The sequence below is a fragment of the Branchiostoma belcheri genome, unplaced genomic scaffold (assembly GCF_001625305.1).
Source record: "Branchiostoma belcheri isolate BF01 breed outbred unplaced genomic scaffold, Haploidv18h27 scaffold5, whole genome shotgun sequence".
NCBI classification, from domain to species: domain Eukaryota; kingdom Metazoa; phylum Chordata; class Leptocardii; order Amphioxiformes; family Branchiostomatidae; genus Branchiostoma; species Branchiostoma belcheri.
Genome location: NW_017804131.1, coordinates 5,476,678 through 5,494,071, shown reverse-complemented (window position 1 = coordinate 5,494,071; position 17,394 = coordinate 5,476,678). Strand labels below are relative to the sequence as shown.

The 17,394-nt window shown below is 42.5% G+C and overlaps 3 protein-coding genes across 3 annotated transcripts in view; 1 reads left to right on the top strand and 2 right to left on the bottom strand.

Moving 5' to 3' along the window:
• Positions 1-1,115: 1,115 nt before the first annotated feature.
• LOC109479695 (neuropeptides B/W receptor type 1-like) lies at positions 1,116-2,312 on the bottom strand. The gene has a single exon (XM_019781686.1). The coding sequence runs from the start codon at positions 2,310-2,312 to the stop codon at positions 1,146-1,148; it is 1,167 nt and encodes a 388-aa protein (XP_019637245.1). The 3' UTR covers positions 1,116-1,145.
• Positions 2,313-6,258: 3,946 nt separating this feature from the next.
• On the top strand, positions 6,259-11,870 carry LOC109480088. Its single transcript, XM_019782243.1, has 6 exons — positions 6,259-6,365; positions 6,892-6,954; positions 7,194-7,273; positions 10,173-10,303; positions 10,770-10,836; positions 11,549-11,870. The coding sequence occupies exons 1-6, from the start codon at positions 6,292-6,294 to the stop codon at positions 11,677-11,679; spliced, it is 546 nt and encodes a 181-aa protein (XP_019637802.1). The 5' UTR covers positions 6,259-6,291; the 3' UTR covers positions 11,680-11,870.
• A 1,885-nt stretch (positions 11,871-13,755) lies between these two features.
• Positions 13,756-17,394, bottom strand: part of LOC109480042 — a 4,680-nt gene continuing 1,041 nt past the window's right edge. Inside the window, exons 2-5 of the mRNA XM_019782187.1 lie at positions 16,794-16,914; positions 16,291-16,432; positions 15,579-15,783; positions 13,756-15,105 (exon numbers count right to left, since the gene is read on the bottom strand). Coding sequence (XP_019637746.1) covers positions 14,417-15,105; positions 15,579-15,783; positions 16,291-16,432; positions 16,794-16,914 — 1,157 coding nt within the window. The 3' untranslated portion in view covers positions 13,756-14,416. The remainder of the gene's footprint in view (positions 15,106-15,578; positions 15,784-16,290; positions 16,433-16,793; positions 16,915-17,394) is intronic.

Genomic DNA, 17,394 nt, shown 5'->3' with positions numbered 1-17,394 from the left:
GAGAAATGTGGCATCAGAGATAGGCGCTGCTCAGACCTCTTTCTGATTGGCCGTCCTCAGACCAATCACAACGAGATTAGAAAAATCTCTTATCGTCATTGATATGACTTGTGAGCTTTGTGACTTTGTTGGCCTTGTTGGACTGGATGTTGACGTTGTGTTTTATCATCGTCTCTGCATACATGTATATGTACATGAGTAGACAATGGTATTAAGAACTCTCTGTGGTCATAAGAGGGTGATGTCAAACCAGCAGATATTGACATCAGACAGACGATTTCACATGAGACGCCACCAAGAGGATAGGTTTCAAGCTTTCGTGTTTGGCAGACTGAGTTTTCTTTGAGTGGAGACATGAGTGGGCATCTCCTTTCATCCCGTAGAGGATTTGTGGCTATTCTTTTGTTCTTTGACGCCGGAATAATATTCTTTTGCACAAGTAGTCTCAGTCATGCAAACAATAATATATCATAGCATAGTAAATAAAGGCATTATACGGCATGTTTGTTTATGGCTACACACTAGCGACACCGGCCTGCACTGTGGTACAGCGGCACCATGTCTGTACTGTAATTTCCACTTGGATAAAATATTGTGTGCGACCACTTCTTATCGTCCTCTTTAAACTCTACATACCGAAATTTTGAACATGTCGGAAGGAGGGATGATATATCAACTATTTTTTTTTATTTTATTTTATTTTATTCTATTTCAGTTTATGAAGATTTACCACATTTGTGGAAGGATTGACATAACAGGTGACTTATCACCTCTTCAAGATGTCAAACCTGAGACCAGACTGTATTACTAAGGTTTGAACCACTCACACCGGGAAGGTCCCCTACTCTTTTCGATAAGTGCGGCGGGTTCTTTAGCTTGCGTGTGGTGTGGCTCTCCCAAACACTGGACCTCAAGTCCTATCCGAGGGACGTCCTTAACCGAAGCTAGGTATTCATTTACAGTGAAGTGAGTGAGTGAAGTGAGGAAAGTCGTGTAAAGTACATTTCCCAAGGGCACAAGATCGGTGACACCGGGCAGGATTCGAACCCGGGACCTCTTGGGCCTTGGCCGAACACGCTACCGCTACGCCCCACGACCCCACAAGGGTTGACACACTAGAGGTAACAAGGTAACACACTAGGTATCTACGTTGACACACTAGGTAACTCACATGGCTCTCTTGGCTCGAGACGGTATAGCTGTAAACGTTTGGCGGTCAAACGTCGACTGGGGCCTGATTGAACCCTACGGCCGATGGCTGGATCCAATATTGCCTGTCTAGGAACATCTTCACTTTGGTCTTCCTCCGGTAGGCGACAGAACAGCATCTTCCGGCAGGCCTGCTTGAAATCCGAGTTCTTCCTGATATGAAGAAACGCGTTGATACAGCAGTTGGCATAGTACATAGTCCACACTAGAGCGTTAACAGGGCCAGGCCAGGCCATACCCGACGACAGAAGTACGCAGGATGGTCCCACTAACACACAAAACACGCACGCCAGAACTGCCAGGTTTTTAGCCACTTTGACCAGATTTTTCTTTCCATGGTTCTGAATACAGGGGTTGTCTGGATTGTACGAAGCGTTTTTCACGTGCCGATAGATTGCGGTGTAGCTGTACAGCATGGTGAGGACAGGCAGGGCGTACAGTGTCCCGATCACCGCACGGGTCCCCACGAAAGGCCCCGTCGTCGCGACACAAATACTGGCCGACATGGTCTTCTGCATACCGAGGAAGCCGTAACCGAGAATGAAGGGGATGGAGGCCGTCCAGGACACGACCCAGGCCAGCAGAACGATCAGAACGTTGTTTCTGGTGGTGAAGAAGGCCTTGTAGGTAGACTTAGCCTTGGTGATGAGCATGTAGCGGTGAAAGGCGATGAGCGCCATGCAGGACAGCGAAGTGAACTTGTTGGAGATGCCGATGGTGCCGAGCGCGGTACACACGGCGTCGTGGAACGGAATCCGGCGGGTGGTGGCCGTGTACACGCCGAACGGCAGGTAGACAGCCGTCTCCAGGAGATCTCCAGCCGCTAGATTTGCGACGAACCAGCTGGTGGCAGTCCGGAGCTTTTTGTGAAACCCCACAGCGAAAATGACTGTACCGTTCAGAGTTGTTCCCACCACGGCCAGGACACCCATGATCATCGGCAAGCCAACAGTGAAGCCCGTTGATGGGGGAGAAGCGGACGTTGGTGGAGGACCACTGGAGCTGTCATTGGTGCTGAAACGCGTGGTGTTGGGGTATATGAACATCCAATCGCTGACCGTTGCGTTGACCGCGTAGGTCGCGTTTTGAAAGTCAGTTTCCATGCCAGTATTGTTCTAGCTGTTTCCCAGGCTTGAAACGCCCTTGTTCATATGATTGTGGTCTGAAATGATACAAGCAAGACGAACCTTGAGCGTTTATAAACCGCAGATCATGTATTAAGCTGAATTATTGATGTCAAAACCACTGACTGAAATTGTTTTTTTTTACTATGAGCCAAATTCATCTTGATAAATCTCGAGATTTTCCGTGCCAGGTAATAATGATAAGCCTCTTATAAAACCAGGCTGCACCGTAAGTCAAAGAGAATCATCTAATGTGCCGTAAGGCTAAATCTAAGACAATCATCTAATGCGCTACAGTCAATTAGGTTAAGTTAAGTTTGGTGTTCTCCGGTGATGCAATGTAGTGAAATAAAACAAAAACTATTCAACATGCCTACTGCTTTGACGAAACTTGACCGGCCCAACATTAACCCATGTTGTCTACTGGAATATTAGTCAGCTGATGACGTAACGAGTCGTTTCCCTGTGGATGTTTTAGAAACGTCAATCATGGGGGAGGGGGGCAGACCGGGAGGAATACGGCCAGCAGGGATCAGAAATCATTATGTTTTATCTACATACGACTTTAAAATTACTTGTTAGATAGTACCAGAGATGCAACTGTTTGTGATAACAAATTGTCATTCAATAAGAAAGAATAATGACTTGTGGCAGTTACTTGCTGGCTGTGACATATACATTACAATGCACTTGGCATCTGATAACATAGCACGAGCAAGACTAGTTCATATTGCGATCCTGGTATCAATATCACAATATCACAACCTATGCTTTATGAGAAACGCCACTTCTTTGGCTCTCAAAGTTCCAGTTCCCAAAAATTTCTCTCCTCCACCGGTACCGCATGTGAGCTGCTGCTGAGGCGGGCTGTCACAAATCACCTGCCCTTTGCTGACTGCCAGACTATTCATTACGAGAACATCAATGTGGGTTTGACAGAACTAATTTAAAGAATCGTGATGATCTCACCCTCTGGCGTCAGATTCAAAAAGAAATGAATGTACTTACGAAGAGCTCTGAGCCTCAGGGATCCGGACATACCCTACCAGGAGCGACTGGGGGCCAGTCCAGGTCTTCCATCCCTTCAGTACCGGTGACAGAGAGTGGACATGATCCAGTCGTTGAAGCTGGCAAGAGGGTTGGAGGGGATCCAGCTCGAGACCTTCAAAACGTCCTACAAGAAGGCACAGCTGTAAACTCGGAGTTCCCTTGACCAGAGGAAGGTTTAGAAGGCAGACTTTCAGTGTTCGGGTGGTCAGCGATTGAAATGCCCAACCACAGTCGGTGGTAGACTCTAAAACAGTGAACGACGAGTTTAAATTACGGTTAGACAAACACTGGAAGAGCCTGAAGTACATTACATGACTATAACCAAGGCATTATACACTGATAATGTCCTTGCTATAACGTTCGTGACCGGGATTAACACAGGCAAAGCCTCCTCATCCCGAAGATGGCATCACGTATCAAGGTATATAAAGATTTGCGTGCCACAGCAGAGAGGATAAATGTTTAATATCATGTTGTAACATTACATATGTGATTGGTGGGAGAGCTTGTAGTATCCATCTATATATACAGTTAACATAACAGATAGAATGTCACATTGCTGTAAAAACTGCAGGATCATAGGAGAACTTACATTGGGGGAAAACTAGAAAAAATAACGCATGCGTTATATATAACGTTATATATACTAAATTTTGTGAGTAAGCCTGGATGGGCAATGGAATTATTATGATACTGTAACAAGCTAGAACAGCTTTGTACACTTCTTTCAGAGGTATGCAGACTCTGGACTATACTTATGCATCGTTTTCGATTTATATTAAATTCATATTTCATTAATCAACCGTGGTGAAATATACTACTGTCGCGGGCACGTGCCGGTTGCTGGTTATATTACAGCAAGGCATATTAATCATCTAATATTGAAATTTGTCACGGTTCCATTGATTTTCTAGAACATGTAACGTTAACATCCAGGAAAAACAAAATATCCTTGTTCCACGTTACAATTACCATCAAAGCTAAGGGCCTTATGATGTAGCATATTGTGAGTATCGGGGGCCAAGTGTTGCAAAATTACACATATACATAATCGATTTTTCTCTCACACACAACACTGGTAAAAAGGTCTCACACATACAGAATTTTTTCTCTCCCACACAACACTGGTAAAAAGGATCACACATACAGAAATTTTTCTCTCCCACACAACACTGGTAAAAGAGTCTCACACATACAGAAATTTTTCTCACCCACACAACATTGGTAAAAAGGTCTCACACATACAGAAATTTTTCTCTCCCACACAACACTGGTAAAAAGGATCACACATACGTGGATATATTTCTTCTGCACACAGAGGACCTTTTAAGGTAACATGCTGATAAAAGCATACTTCGTCGTGTTAGCGTACGACCTATGATATTGATGTAATGACAATGATAACAAATGAGCCCCTTTCCATTAGCCTCCTTTGCAGGCGTGCATCGGCAGGGTGCAATGGCGTTGTTGTGGGAAGTGATGAGGAGGGCGCTTTTGTATGTTTGGAGATGAGTACTACTGTAGAATGGATAGCCACAGATCTACAAACCTTCTCTGTCACACACAAAAAAAATCACATGTCTACATGACAATCTTCAACAATTACATACACTGTAAATTCGAACTAAATTTACACCCCGTATCACCACCCCGTGATCACCACCAAAATTCCCTTTAATACAGCCACACATGCTATATTTCACTCTGACACAAGTCTCCCCCATAGGCCACGGACGTTATCATGAATGATGTATTTTATCCGACACACAACGCTGGATTTTTCTCTCACACACAGCACTCAGGGAGCCCCTTTCAGTCAGTGCTCTGAGTGAGCGATTTTTCCTCTGTGTGGGAGAGAGAAACTCTGTCTATGTTAGAGCGATTTCTACTTCAAGTTTTTTAAGATAAGCTAACTGGTGATGTTTTAACTTCAATATTCATACACATATCAAGGCGGTTTAGATCTTACTTTAGTGAGCGATAAATTAATTCACATGCATAGTCGTTATCTTAAATGATGTATTTTATCCGACACACAACGCTGGATATTTCTCTCACACACAGCAAAGATTTCTCTCTCACTCCGTTATAGCTGTATTACATGAGGCAGAAAGTATGTTGCTAGCCCTGCTGTTTCACCAAATCCGCCAGAGGTCGCACATACGCCCAGACGCCATTGCCAGGTAACCGTGACGTCACCACTCAGTTCCTGTGCAGGAAGTTTTTTTTTCCGCGTCGCTCAGAAATATATTATCATAGGCTGTGTTAGGGGGTATATTGGCTCGGAGGTAGCAGAAATATTTTAGGTGAGTGCCGCCTGAATACTAAAAGGACTTAGAGTGTAGGTGTTTGGCAGCCTTACTCTAAGAGAAAACGTTGCACAAAATTATTCCACCCCCCTCCCCCAAATTTTGCCCAGCAGAGTTTGTATGTGTTAGCGTGTAACTCGGAGATCAGATGTTGGGATGGTTTGAAGCACTGCTCCAGGTTCCAATGCTCTAAATTTCAACAATTTCCACCCAACATCCAGCACCTGTCTAAGTTCTAACAGTTATCTGTTGTTGTTGTTACCCAGTTTTGCTTTATGATTCATGCGAATAACCCTTACTCTAACGTTAGGCACTGCCTGCCACGGTAACTGATGTGAAATGCAAAGTGTCAGCTCTTATGTCCTTATGTGCCTTACACATTTTACTTGCGACTTACAGTGCTGTACAGCACAATGTTTAACTAAAACTTAACCATAGTCTTGATTATGACTAGCAACAAATATTAAATCTGATACAGATACAAAACCCACAACAGTAGTACCTAACTCACAACAGTTATTGAGTTAACCTGTAACTGACAGCAGTACCTGTAATTCACCTACAGTGGTACCACTACCAGTAACAGCAGTGCCATCACCATGTGGTACTACTGCTGGCCACACAGTGTGTACCACCTCATCAGATGGTTCCCCAAGACAAACAGGCTCAAGATGTGAGTAGGGCAAACTTTTCCTTATCATAATAAACACAACAATAAACTCACCTTGATAACTTGTGCTCAGGTTTGTGTTTATACATATACACAGGTTTGTCAATTATACATGTGGTATTGTAGTGTTACTGTGTCACAACATACATGTAGTACGTACATACTGTTTTATTAGCTCGGTGCTATCCTCTGTAGTTTCTGCTAGCACCCTAATGTCACTGGCTTACCACAATATGGAGCTGGCAAAAACTACGGGGGATGGCACCCTGGCTATTAACAATAATACACATATATTTTACATACTTGGTCATGCAATGGACCCATGTCAGTGCAAATTTATAAACGATTTAGGCATGTTGAGCTCTTGATAAAGAGCAACTGAAGATACAGTGTCATGTAGAGTATAATTTTGATGAGTTATTATATCCTACTTGGGCGCAGATAGCATAATACAACCATGTACTTGCAATTGACGAATGATCATATTGCAAACTGACATGCTGTTTGATGTTTAACCCTTCCTCCCCAGTCGTATTGTGGTGACCATCTTCACCTGTGCCCTGTTGGTTCCACAGTTCTTTGTTCTGACCAGGTAACTTCAAAAACTTTTAATACTACAGTTTGGTGAATGAAAAAAGTGAAATGGATAAAGTTAACTATGATTAAGTGCAAAGTGTCCTCACCTGTTGTTTTGCTGTTGAGGAAAATTTTATTGCAAAACTCTTGACTCCATGTACATGTTGTGGTGTATATTATTGATATGCAGAGACATCAAAGTCAAAACTACTGGGCTGTTGTTGTTTACATTAATTTTTTGTTTTTGTTTACCAGAGATCAGAGCACTCGATACTGCGGGCAGCAGCTGTTTGACCTACTGGTGGCCTCCATTGTTTTCACCTTCTGTATGATTGGTAAGGGACCATTCAGTAACCATTACTTCTGTATGATAGGTAAGGGACCATTCAGTAACCGTTACTTCTGTATGATAGGTAAGGGACTATTCAGTAACCATTACTTCTGTATGATAGGTAAGGGACCATTCAGTAACCATTACTTCTGTATGATAGGTAAGGGACCATTCAGTAACCATTAGGCCATGTTGATTTGATTATATGGATGACATCCGCGCGCGCATGAATTTTCGGCCATTTCAAAAAAAAAAAGGTTTCAACCATACTGTAAATTGTACAAAACAGTTGCAAAATGAGCAAAAATATACCGCAAGTTACAAAAAAAAACATACCAATGTCGTAGAATGCCAAAATCAAACGAAAAAAACGAAATTGTAAAGAAGTGAACTTGAAGACTAGATAATTCGCCAAACCATATTCTGTCCCATTTGTTCAACCCTCATGACCACGTAGATTTCATAATGAAAACAACTTTTTTTTTCGCAAAACTTTTTTTTTATTCGCACTCGCGCATCAATTTTGAATTTTGGGGTTCCCGGAGGATGTCATCCATATAATCAAATCAACATGGCCTTACTGGGCATTAGCCTTCTTTGCAGACGTTTTGGGATTGGTCCTTTGGGGGGGGGGAGTTTACGCAATAGAAGCTCTAATAATTTGCCTAGTTTGGCTAATGTGGGGTTTCATTGGCTTGCACAGTTACCCTTACTGCACGCTCACTTTCCTGGCCAATTATTTACCAATAATTTGTGCCAAATTTTACTACCAATAACTGGTAGTCCTGGTGGAGGCTGAGAAAGAACTGAGAAAGAACACTTTACCAACCTGATGAAACTATTTTCGGAAGCTTTACCCTGTTGTGAACCCACTGTGAACCATATGTGCATTACCATACAAGAACCCCCCTATCATATAAGTAGACTAGTCCTGTTACACAACCCCCTATCTTAGAAGTAGAATAGTCCAACCCAGGAACCTCACTCTGGTGTTAGGAGTCCTGGAGGCAACACAATAAACCATCAAGCTCCACAAAAGTCCAGTGTGCGACCAGTTCTTTACAATCCAGAAGAACCTCTTCACAACAAATGGCGTCACGGACAGGATTGTACTGACGGTCAGCACGATATCGATGCACAGAACTGTACCCATCCGGCCAAACTCACCGCAGAGCTGACGACTTCCAGCTCCACCATGTGCCAAGCTGCTGTGGGAGGGTGAGTAAGACCTTGGCCATTCTGTCACTTTATCCTGGACCCAGAAACCTCAACATCGTACCAGCCTCCAGCAGAAATACACCCTACATTCAAGATACAGTCTTCTATGGGTTCGAAACATCCGATACCACGTGAAGGAAGGGAAGAACTGTCTCCAGTCTCCAAACCCCACTGACAGCATGGGTGGTCTAGTCAGCTGCCGATCTCGTCGGGTGGAACCAGGCTAGCGAATACGGCACTGTATCCGGTCTCCAACGTCCACTGCCAGCAACGGGCGGTCACGCAAGCTTCAAGTCGTCGGGTAGAAATTCATGAGACAGAGGTCAGCCCCATCTCCAAACTCTACTGACAGAACGATTTGTAAAGTAAGCTGCCGAACTCGTCGGGTGGAATCGGGAGGCGAGTGAATGCAGGCACGTGTCCAGTCTTCAGGGTCCACTGCCAGAAACCGGCGGTCAAGCAAGCTTCCAGGCCTCGGGTGGGACAGAGTCTTAGGAACGTTCGGGAATCCTTCATTGTTGGTGTCAGGCCCAGCAAGACCACACACTAAGACTGTACTTATGCAAGCAAGCTTCCAGTTGAACTGTAGCCTCTAGCAGAAACATTCTCACATTTATATTCTTGGACTCTTTACAGCTAGCTAGATTTACATTTTAACATTCCTGTAAGTGTTTATTCTAGAACTTTGTTTTTGCAAAGTTTCCTTTCCCATGCATGCCATGTGGCCTGAGCAAGATGTGTTCAGACCAGCCCCTGATTGCCCCACCACATGTGGTAGCCATTAGCCCTGTTCAAAAACAACAGGCCAAAGTAAAATATTCACAGTTTCCTGTCTCTTGGTCAGTGTGGCAACAATTTAGTGCTTCAGTGTGCCAAACATTCAGCTGGTTCACTTTACGTTGGCCAGGGTTTGTTTCTGATGTATAAATCATAGCTACACCTTGATCCATGTTTTTCTACCTCCATTGTTATACCATTTTCTATATTGTACTGTACTTCCCATTACTTATTTGGTAGACATTGTAGTAAATAATTTGTTCCTCAGTGTGCCAGGCATTCGACTGGGTCTCGTCGTTAACCAGAGTTTGCCTTCTGAAGTTCAAATAGCTACCTTGTTGTTCCAAATTTGCATTGTGTATGATACAAGTTAACCTGATTCCCAACCATTATCTGGTACACAAAGTAGCAAACTGTTCCTCAGTGTTCCAGGCATTCGACTGGGTCTCTTTGTCAACCAGAGTTTGTCTTCTGAGGTTCAAACAGCTACTTTGTTCCACGCCGTATCATTTTCTGTAACTTTAATATAATACATGTACAACAATACCTATGTCATCTGTAACTTAAGTAAGTAATTAACCAGTGGGTTCAACTGTTTATTATTATTATTCAGATTGACCTCGTCAATCCTCCTGTGTGAGGGGAGGTATGTTGTGAACCCACTGTGAACCATATGTGCATTACCATACAAGAACCCCCCTATCATATAAGTAGACTAGTCCTGTTACACAACCCCCTATCTTAGAAGTAGAATAGTCCAACCCAGGAACCTCACTCTGGTGTTAGGAGTCCTGGAGGCAACACAATAAACCATCAAGCTCCACAAAAGTCCAGTGTGCGACCAGTTCTTTACAATCCAGAAGAACCTCTTCACAACATACTCACAGTTTTGTTGACTGTATCTGCAGGCTTTACGTTCCTGTTTGCGCTGATGGATCCAGTACCGCGGGAAGTCAAACTGGCCTTCCACGTCTTCGGCCTGGCGGCTTTTGTATTGGGTGTAATCTACACAATACAGACTGCTACGGGGGAGGAATGCGTAGGTTTCATTTTTATGTTTACTGAAGGAAAACACATTGTTTTTGCTCTGTTTCCTCTTCTTCTTCTCCTTCAAATCAGACAGGTCAATGACCTAAACCAGACTGTCTGTTAATATGGTAACTTGTGTTGGGTTACATCATGTTGCAATTTTATAGCAGGAGGGATTTAGACTCCTACCACTATATATATGAATGTGTTTGGGTAAGAATTAACAGAGCAGACCATATGCGAAGGTAAACATTTATGCATTAGGTGATGTGGTCTTGCTACTGTTTTGTTTATTTCTAGAATCAGCTTTTAAAAGTAACACCACTGTTTATATAAATGTCTTGGTAGGTTTAGAATGTTCACTAAAGGGTTTCATACTATATCTCATGTTAACATTATAACTGTATCATCTGTAAGGTGATTTAAGCCTCTTACATCTTTGTGAGGACATAATTTGTATCCCTCCATGTTTACAGAGAAACAACACCCCTGAGTTGTACTATCTGTCCCTGGCATTCACAATCATGGCAATGATCACCACAGGTCAGTGGAGTTTTAGTACTTAAATACTCACATTCCATGTTTCTTTCTTAACAATACTTGAGAATAGGATATTGGGATTTTCAGAGCCTCTGACTGGAGTACTACTTCTCACCGCTTTATGTAGCCAATGTAGGTGGCTCTTTTGCGTCAAGAACACAATCTCATTTTCACAGTACTAGTACTCTAGTCTGAGCTCTGAGGAAGGTGTATGATAGACATCAAAATGTAAACAAGGTAAGAACAATAACTGGCAGTGTATAAGAAAATCCCAATATCCTATGTTCTACCAAGGACATTATACAGTATATAATGTCCTTGGTTCTACCAACCTGATGAAATTATTTTTGGAAATATTTGGAAATACTATTCCACTCGTCATTTTTCTTAAGGGTCATTTTCTTTTTTACACCATTTATCTGCTCATAATGTTTGATTAATTAAACTGTTTCATCGGTCCAGTAATGTCAGTATACTGTAGGTACTGTATTTCATTTGTGTTATGTATATTGATACTCTGTACATTGTACCTTGTGCAATTGTCATGCAATAAAGTTCTTCTGTATTCATCTCACTGTTTGCCAGCATATGGACCAGGACTTATAGGAATTAAATAAAAATGAAGTATAGTCAAGTCCAGGACCTAAATCTGGACTTGAACCTGATCATACTGAACCGTTACCCTCTCCTAGTTGATACACATTTCTCTCTCCAGCGTTCCTCCTGGTGATGATCCCGTTTTGGCTGATGAACCATGTCTGGGACCGGTCAGTGCTGGATTACAGAGAGCGGTCGGGGCTGTGTTACGAGCCTGTCATGTGCTGTTCCTGCGTCTGGCACGTGTAATCTGATCTTGGGATATTCATGGTGACAATATGTGCTGTCCCTCAAAGGGGGAGGGGGACATCAATGTGTTAAACCAACCAAGCTTAGCTTGATTTCATCAATGAAATCTACCAATGAGAGAATTTGTATGTGTGCCTTAGGCCACACCAATTTAATTTCTTGGTCAACGGATTTGCCTGCTTCATTTTTTTCTGATTTGCAAATAAAAATAAAAATTCAGAATCAACTGCAAAATGCTCATATTTTGCCCTGAACAGTTGAAAACAGTCCTTTTCATCCTAGTTGTTACAGTTATTCCATCTTTCAATGCAATGGTATCATTAAAAGTTCAAAATTCATTGTTTAAATTTTGAACTAGCCTGGTGTGTTGTCACTTCATGGCTCCTATTGTACCATTTTGGGCCATAATAGGATGCCTAGGCCTGTTTTTATTTTTTTTTTCGCCCGCCAGCTCCATTATTTTTCTAGAAAAATCCGTTAACCAAGAAATCAAATTGGTGTCGACTTACTGTCAATGTTTACACTGCATTTAGTAACACATGTATATGAAAGTGCAAAGGAAAATTATCATTTTATTCATATTTCTTTCATACTGTACATAATACTTATGTGTATCATACTTAAGGTAAGTCAATGGAGATGACTTTGTAATTAACCACTTTGCTCTGTGGTGGCTTTGCAATTATGACCTAAGAGCTCAATATTGTAAATTTCATAAGCATATTCAATATTGCATCAGAGATCTGTATATTTGTGCAACACCACTTTTTCAAGTATTTTTACATGTCAGGAAAATACATATCTACATTTGTACAATGTAGTTTTATATAACAATGGAAAAATGAGATGGGGGTCAAATATAGTACAGATTGATGAAGACCTCCCAGTTGCAATATTTTCAATAGGAAAATGTCAAAACAAGACCAAAACTAATCTTTAATTAACTGTGGACTTGAAATAAAAAGTATTTACTAATATATCATCATAAAGACAAACAGTTAAGTTATGGTTGTGAAACCTAAATCAGACCTAAACATGATTGACATAAAGGACTTTCAAACATGCACACTTCTACAAATGAGTTATACTTAGGCACTGTAACATGTAGGCAATTACAATAGACAATCTTACAGCTTGTTTTTTTTTGTCTTGTAATGGTTTCTACATGTACAAAAATTTCATAATATAATAACTAATTAGCTAATTAGTGTTAAAGACATTTGAGGGCCTGTATCCAAACATAAGTTCCACCCTTGGTGGTGGATTGGCCATACAATGTATGTATTTGATTTTTTTTTCATTTTCATAAGCATTAAGGTAGGACATACATCTCTGGTATCTTTTCCATTCTTCTAAACTGAAATTAAGGCAGAACATGTCTCTAGTAAGATTTTTCCATTCTTGTAAACATCACGGTACCACACAGTAAAATGTTGAACTTTATTGTAACACAAGGTTTACACAGAGATCAGATTTTGAACAACCACTGTCGCCTTTATTGGGATAATTGATGACCCCTTCCGAACATAAACTCACAAGATCTCTGTGTACGCCTTGTGTTGGAATAAAGTTCAACATTTCACTATGATTACTACCAACACAGATGAACTTTCATGATAATCAAGGTAGCACATGTCTCATGTATATATGATAACAAGACAACTTGCCCTGTAATGTAAATACTTTTTACAACATTCTCAAAGCCGCACTATTTACAAGCAGTTATTCTACACGATTGATCTAATATATTTTCGCACAGAAGTTTGATACATGTTGTTATTGTGTTGAAAACACCTTGTCATCATCATTTTGTTACATCATATAGTTGCTCAGTTTTTCCAGTTCTACCCAACAAAATTTGTCGAACTGTTATAAGTATTTCCGTTAATACTTCAAACAAGTTTTCCCACGAAGCTAAGTTCGAGTAACAAGTCTGAATCACAACTCTATTCACACAATGAAACATTCCACTATACAAAAGATCACTAAATGTTTAAATACAATTGAACATTATGGAACCACTTGATGGTGAGACCATGTAAACATACAACAACATTGTTTATACATGTTACAATGATCTATTTTTAGCTAATGTAGCTAATCATGACCAAGAGCCAGCGAATGGAGTAACACATGATTATACATGTATTAAAGTAAAGCAAGGATCTGAATGTTCAATAGTCTTAGTATTACGTTTTGACATCAATGCACTGGTCACATCACGGCGTGTGGACACCTGACTGGACATCGATATTGGCATGGGCAAAACGTTAACAAGGGGTTGTTGAAACATGCAGAAGGGACAACAGAAACGCATCTGTCAGACGAACTTCATGCACCGAACCAACATCTCTATAGCCCTAGCTGCGAGGGCCAAACTGTACTGCAAACTGGTCATGCAAAGATCGAAATGCGCTCGCACAGTGTGAGCAGAATGTTGTGTTTGCTCTCGTCTTTTTAGGCCGCATGTAAGTCCAGCTTGCATGCCTTGTGTTCCGGTCATCCAGGCTCAACCATGCACCGCGTCATCCAAGGCTTCATGCAGCAGAACATGCCCCAAGGCTGTCGGTTGCCAGTAAGCTTGTTGCTGAATCTTGCGGGGAAGGATCTTCCGCAAAAGCAGCCTTTATTTACCACGCAAAAATGTGGTTACACAAAGTGTGTAATACTTTGCACCAATATCCGCTTGGTAAAGCTGTCAATTGAGTCTGTTCTCGTGTCAACTATGACTCTTCGTTTAGATGGTGCTCTCGAAGCAGAGGACGTATGGGTTGTTGTTGTCGTTGATGCCGTTACGTGTAGAGCCAGAGGAGGGCGGGATAGAGGATTCTGAGTTGGCGCCAGACACGGCAGAGCCTAGCGGTCTTACGGGGTAGACGGTGGACTCTCTGCCGAGAGACGGGCTGGGCTGGATGGTGTAGGACCGGGGCTTGTACAGGGGGTTCCCGCGGACGCCTGTCATAGGAGAGGCCGGCACTGACGCAGTCCCCAGCGTGCTAGCGCGGCCGCTCATGGACCTACCAGGCCGCGGTGTTGGCGGGAGGGACGCCGTGGCGCCGCGAGGTGCGCCGTACCAGTACGGCATCGGGGCAGCCTGGTCGTTATACGGGCGCATCTCGTACTCCTCTCCCTTCACACCGTCGTACTTCGGGTCGTAGTCGCGATCGTCGAGGTCGCTGGTCTGGGCCTGCATCTCTTCCAGCTTCCTCCGCTCCTCCATCCTCTTCGCCCTTCTCTTCTCCTTGCGCTTCTGTTTTCTCAGCTTCTCCTCCTCCTCTTGCTTGAGCTTCTTCTTGTCGAGGTACACGAAGAAGAACGGAGTTTCGTGCCCGGTGTATTTTCTATCTGCCTTCTTCATGGAGGCGTATGTCCGGCAGCATATAAAACCAACAGTGCAGTATAATGCCACGACTCCAACGATGATAGCTGCAGGGAACAGAAACATACCTATACTAGAAAGGTAATATTTGCAAAGCAAATGCATAATGTTTACCTTCGCATATGGTCTGCTCTGTTAATTCTTACTCAAATACATTCATATATATGGTCAGACAGGAGTCTAAATCCCTTCTGCTATAAAATTGCAACATGATGTAACCCAACACTAGTTAGAATGGTGACAGACAGTCTGGTTCAGGTCATTGACCTTTTTAGTTTGGAGAAGAAGAGGAAACGTAGCAAAAACAATATGTATAAATATCTGTCTCTTTCTCCCTCACAACACATGAGTAGAATAATACGGCCATGAGGCTTGCTATTGAAACTTCATGTGGCATAGTTACAAATTATTTTGCCACACGACCACGCACGTCTTAGCTAAGGGCCACGAAGAAAATGTCTCTTATCCAATCAAATTTTTCTGAGGTTGCAATGGTATGGGTTAGTAAACTCGCACGTACCGATCATGTACCCGCTCAGTATGAAAGACTGTGCCCGTTCCAGAGAGTCGAAGGTCTCTGCGATCTCGGTGATCATGATCTCCAGACCCAGACGCGGCTGGTAGTGGCCGGTGACGTTGAAGAAGTGCTCGGCTTTCTTCATGATGGACTTCAGCTTCTCGTCTGGTAATATGGCCTTGGCGAACTCGCCTGGCGAGATGAGTACCTATGTGCAGAGAAGTTCGTATTCCAAGCTCAGGTTTGTTTGTTTGTTTGTTTGTTTGTTTGTTTGTTTGTTTGTTTGTTTGTTTGTTTGAACTATGCTATATTCATGATAAGCTAAAATAGCCTGAAGCCATGCATAAGCAAATGGTTTGCGAGTCTTCATGTAAATACATTTTTCAACCGCCTCACGAAGCAGTCTTGTTCATGTCCAATAGTTGAACCTGGTCCAGTAAAGGATTTCATCATTAGAAGTGCATCAGCATCCGCCAACCTATATTGAAACGGGACGGGGGACGCCACGGACTTCCAAACACCTTTAACCTATCGCTCTGATCCGGGCAATCAGGTCAGTCAGATGCACGAGGGTCTGATCAGATTGTTTTTTTTATAATAACTTTATTGCACAACAGTTGTACATGGTACAAAGTATGGCAAAACTTATCTATAAACTTAACTATGGACTAAGGTTATCATTCCTTATTGTTATTGGCTAGTTGTAGGCACTCACCAGGTCATCCAACTTGGAGACGAGAATGATGACGTGATCGGTGCATGACTCGTCGGGAAACCAGGTGTCTCGCAGGTAGCGGGTAAACCGCCTAGAGCTGATGTTCACTGGGACTTGTTCAGTGGGGAGGAGGGTCCAGTACCTGTGAAGGGAGGGGGGGGGGGTATGTTTACTGGTCATGAATACGTACCACTTGTATATTTGTTATTTTAGTAGTTAGGATGTTACGTTTTATTCCATACCTTTCTTCGTTTACTATGTTCAACAGTCGTTGCCATACATTGTACCACGTACAACTGTCGTGCAATAAAGTTCTATCTATAAGGATGCATTATAGACAATGCTCTCTCAATGTTATAAAACGTGAGTCTATTTACAATTGAAACACCATCCATGTTTCTTTAGAAGTGAATATATGAAGTATGTTTCCGTGTGATCTATTGCTTTGTTCATAATTAGAGATGGGGAGGGGTACCGGTGCGCTCTCTGAGTGTTCTACTTACATGGGTTCCATCTGCTGCATAGCCGCTACAGAGATGGTGTAGCCTCCTCTGTCCGTGCAGTCGTCGCAGAAACATTTGGCCTCTGCGTGAACCAGTTTCAGTTTCTCCCTCAGTAGGAGCGCTACAGGGAAGTTCAACAGTTACATCACCTTTGTTGTATACCGACTCGTGGGGGTTTCACCGTTGCCATGTTTACGCTATGCCGGTATAATATATAGTGATATTTTCCAGATACATATTTCATTTGAAGGATTGTGCTTTCATCTCATTGAACCCATCATTGCTGACATTTTCACTTTCATAGTTTCCTTTGACTGGTTGACATATATGTTATGTTTTTCTCTATTAAAAAATACACCTGCACATGCACTACACATGCACGTAGACTCACACACGCACGTGCACACACACGCGCGCGCGCGCTCTCGCACGCACGTACACACACACACACACACACACACACACACACACATGCACTTCATACGCACAAGCAAGCAAGCAAGCAAGCGCACACACACACACACACACACACACACACACACACACACACACACACACACACACACACACACACACACACACACACACACACCACGACGAC

Coding starts and splice junctions, on each gene's coding strand:
- LOC109479695 (XM_019781686.1), bottom strand. CDS start 2,312: ATGGAAACTGACTTTCAAAACGCGACCTACGCGGTCAACGCAACGGTC.
- LOC109480088 (XM_019782243.1), top strand. CDS start 6,292: ATGTGGTACTACTGCTGGCCACACAGTGTGTACCACCTCATCAGATGG. Junction 6,366..6,891: donor AAGACAAACAGGCTCAAGAT/GTGAGTAGGGCA, acceptor CTTCCTCCCCAG/TCGTATTGTGGTGACCATCT. Junction 7,274..10,172: donor TTTCACCTTCTGTATGATTG/GTAAGGGACCAT, acceptor CTGTATCTGCAG/GCTTTACGTTCCTGTTTGCG.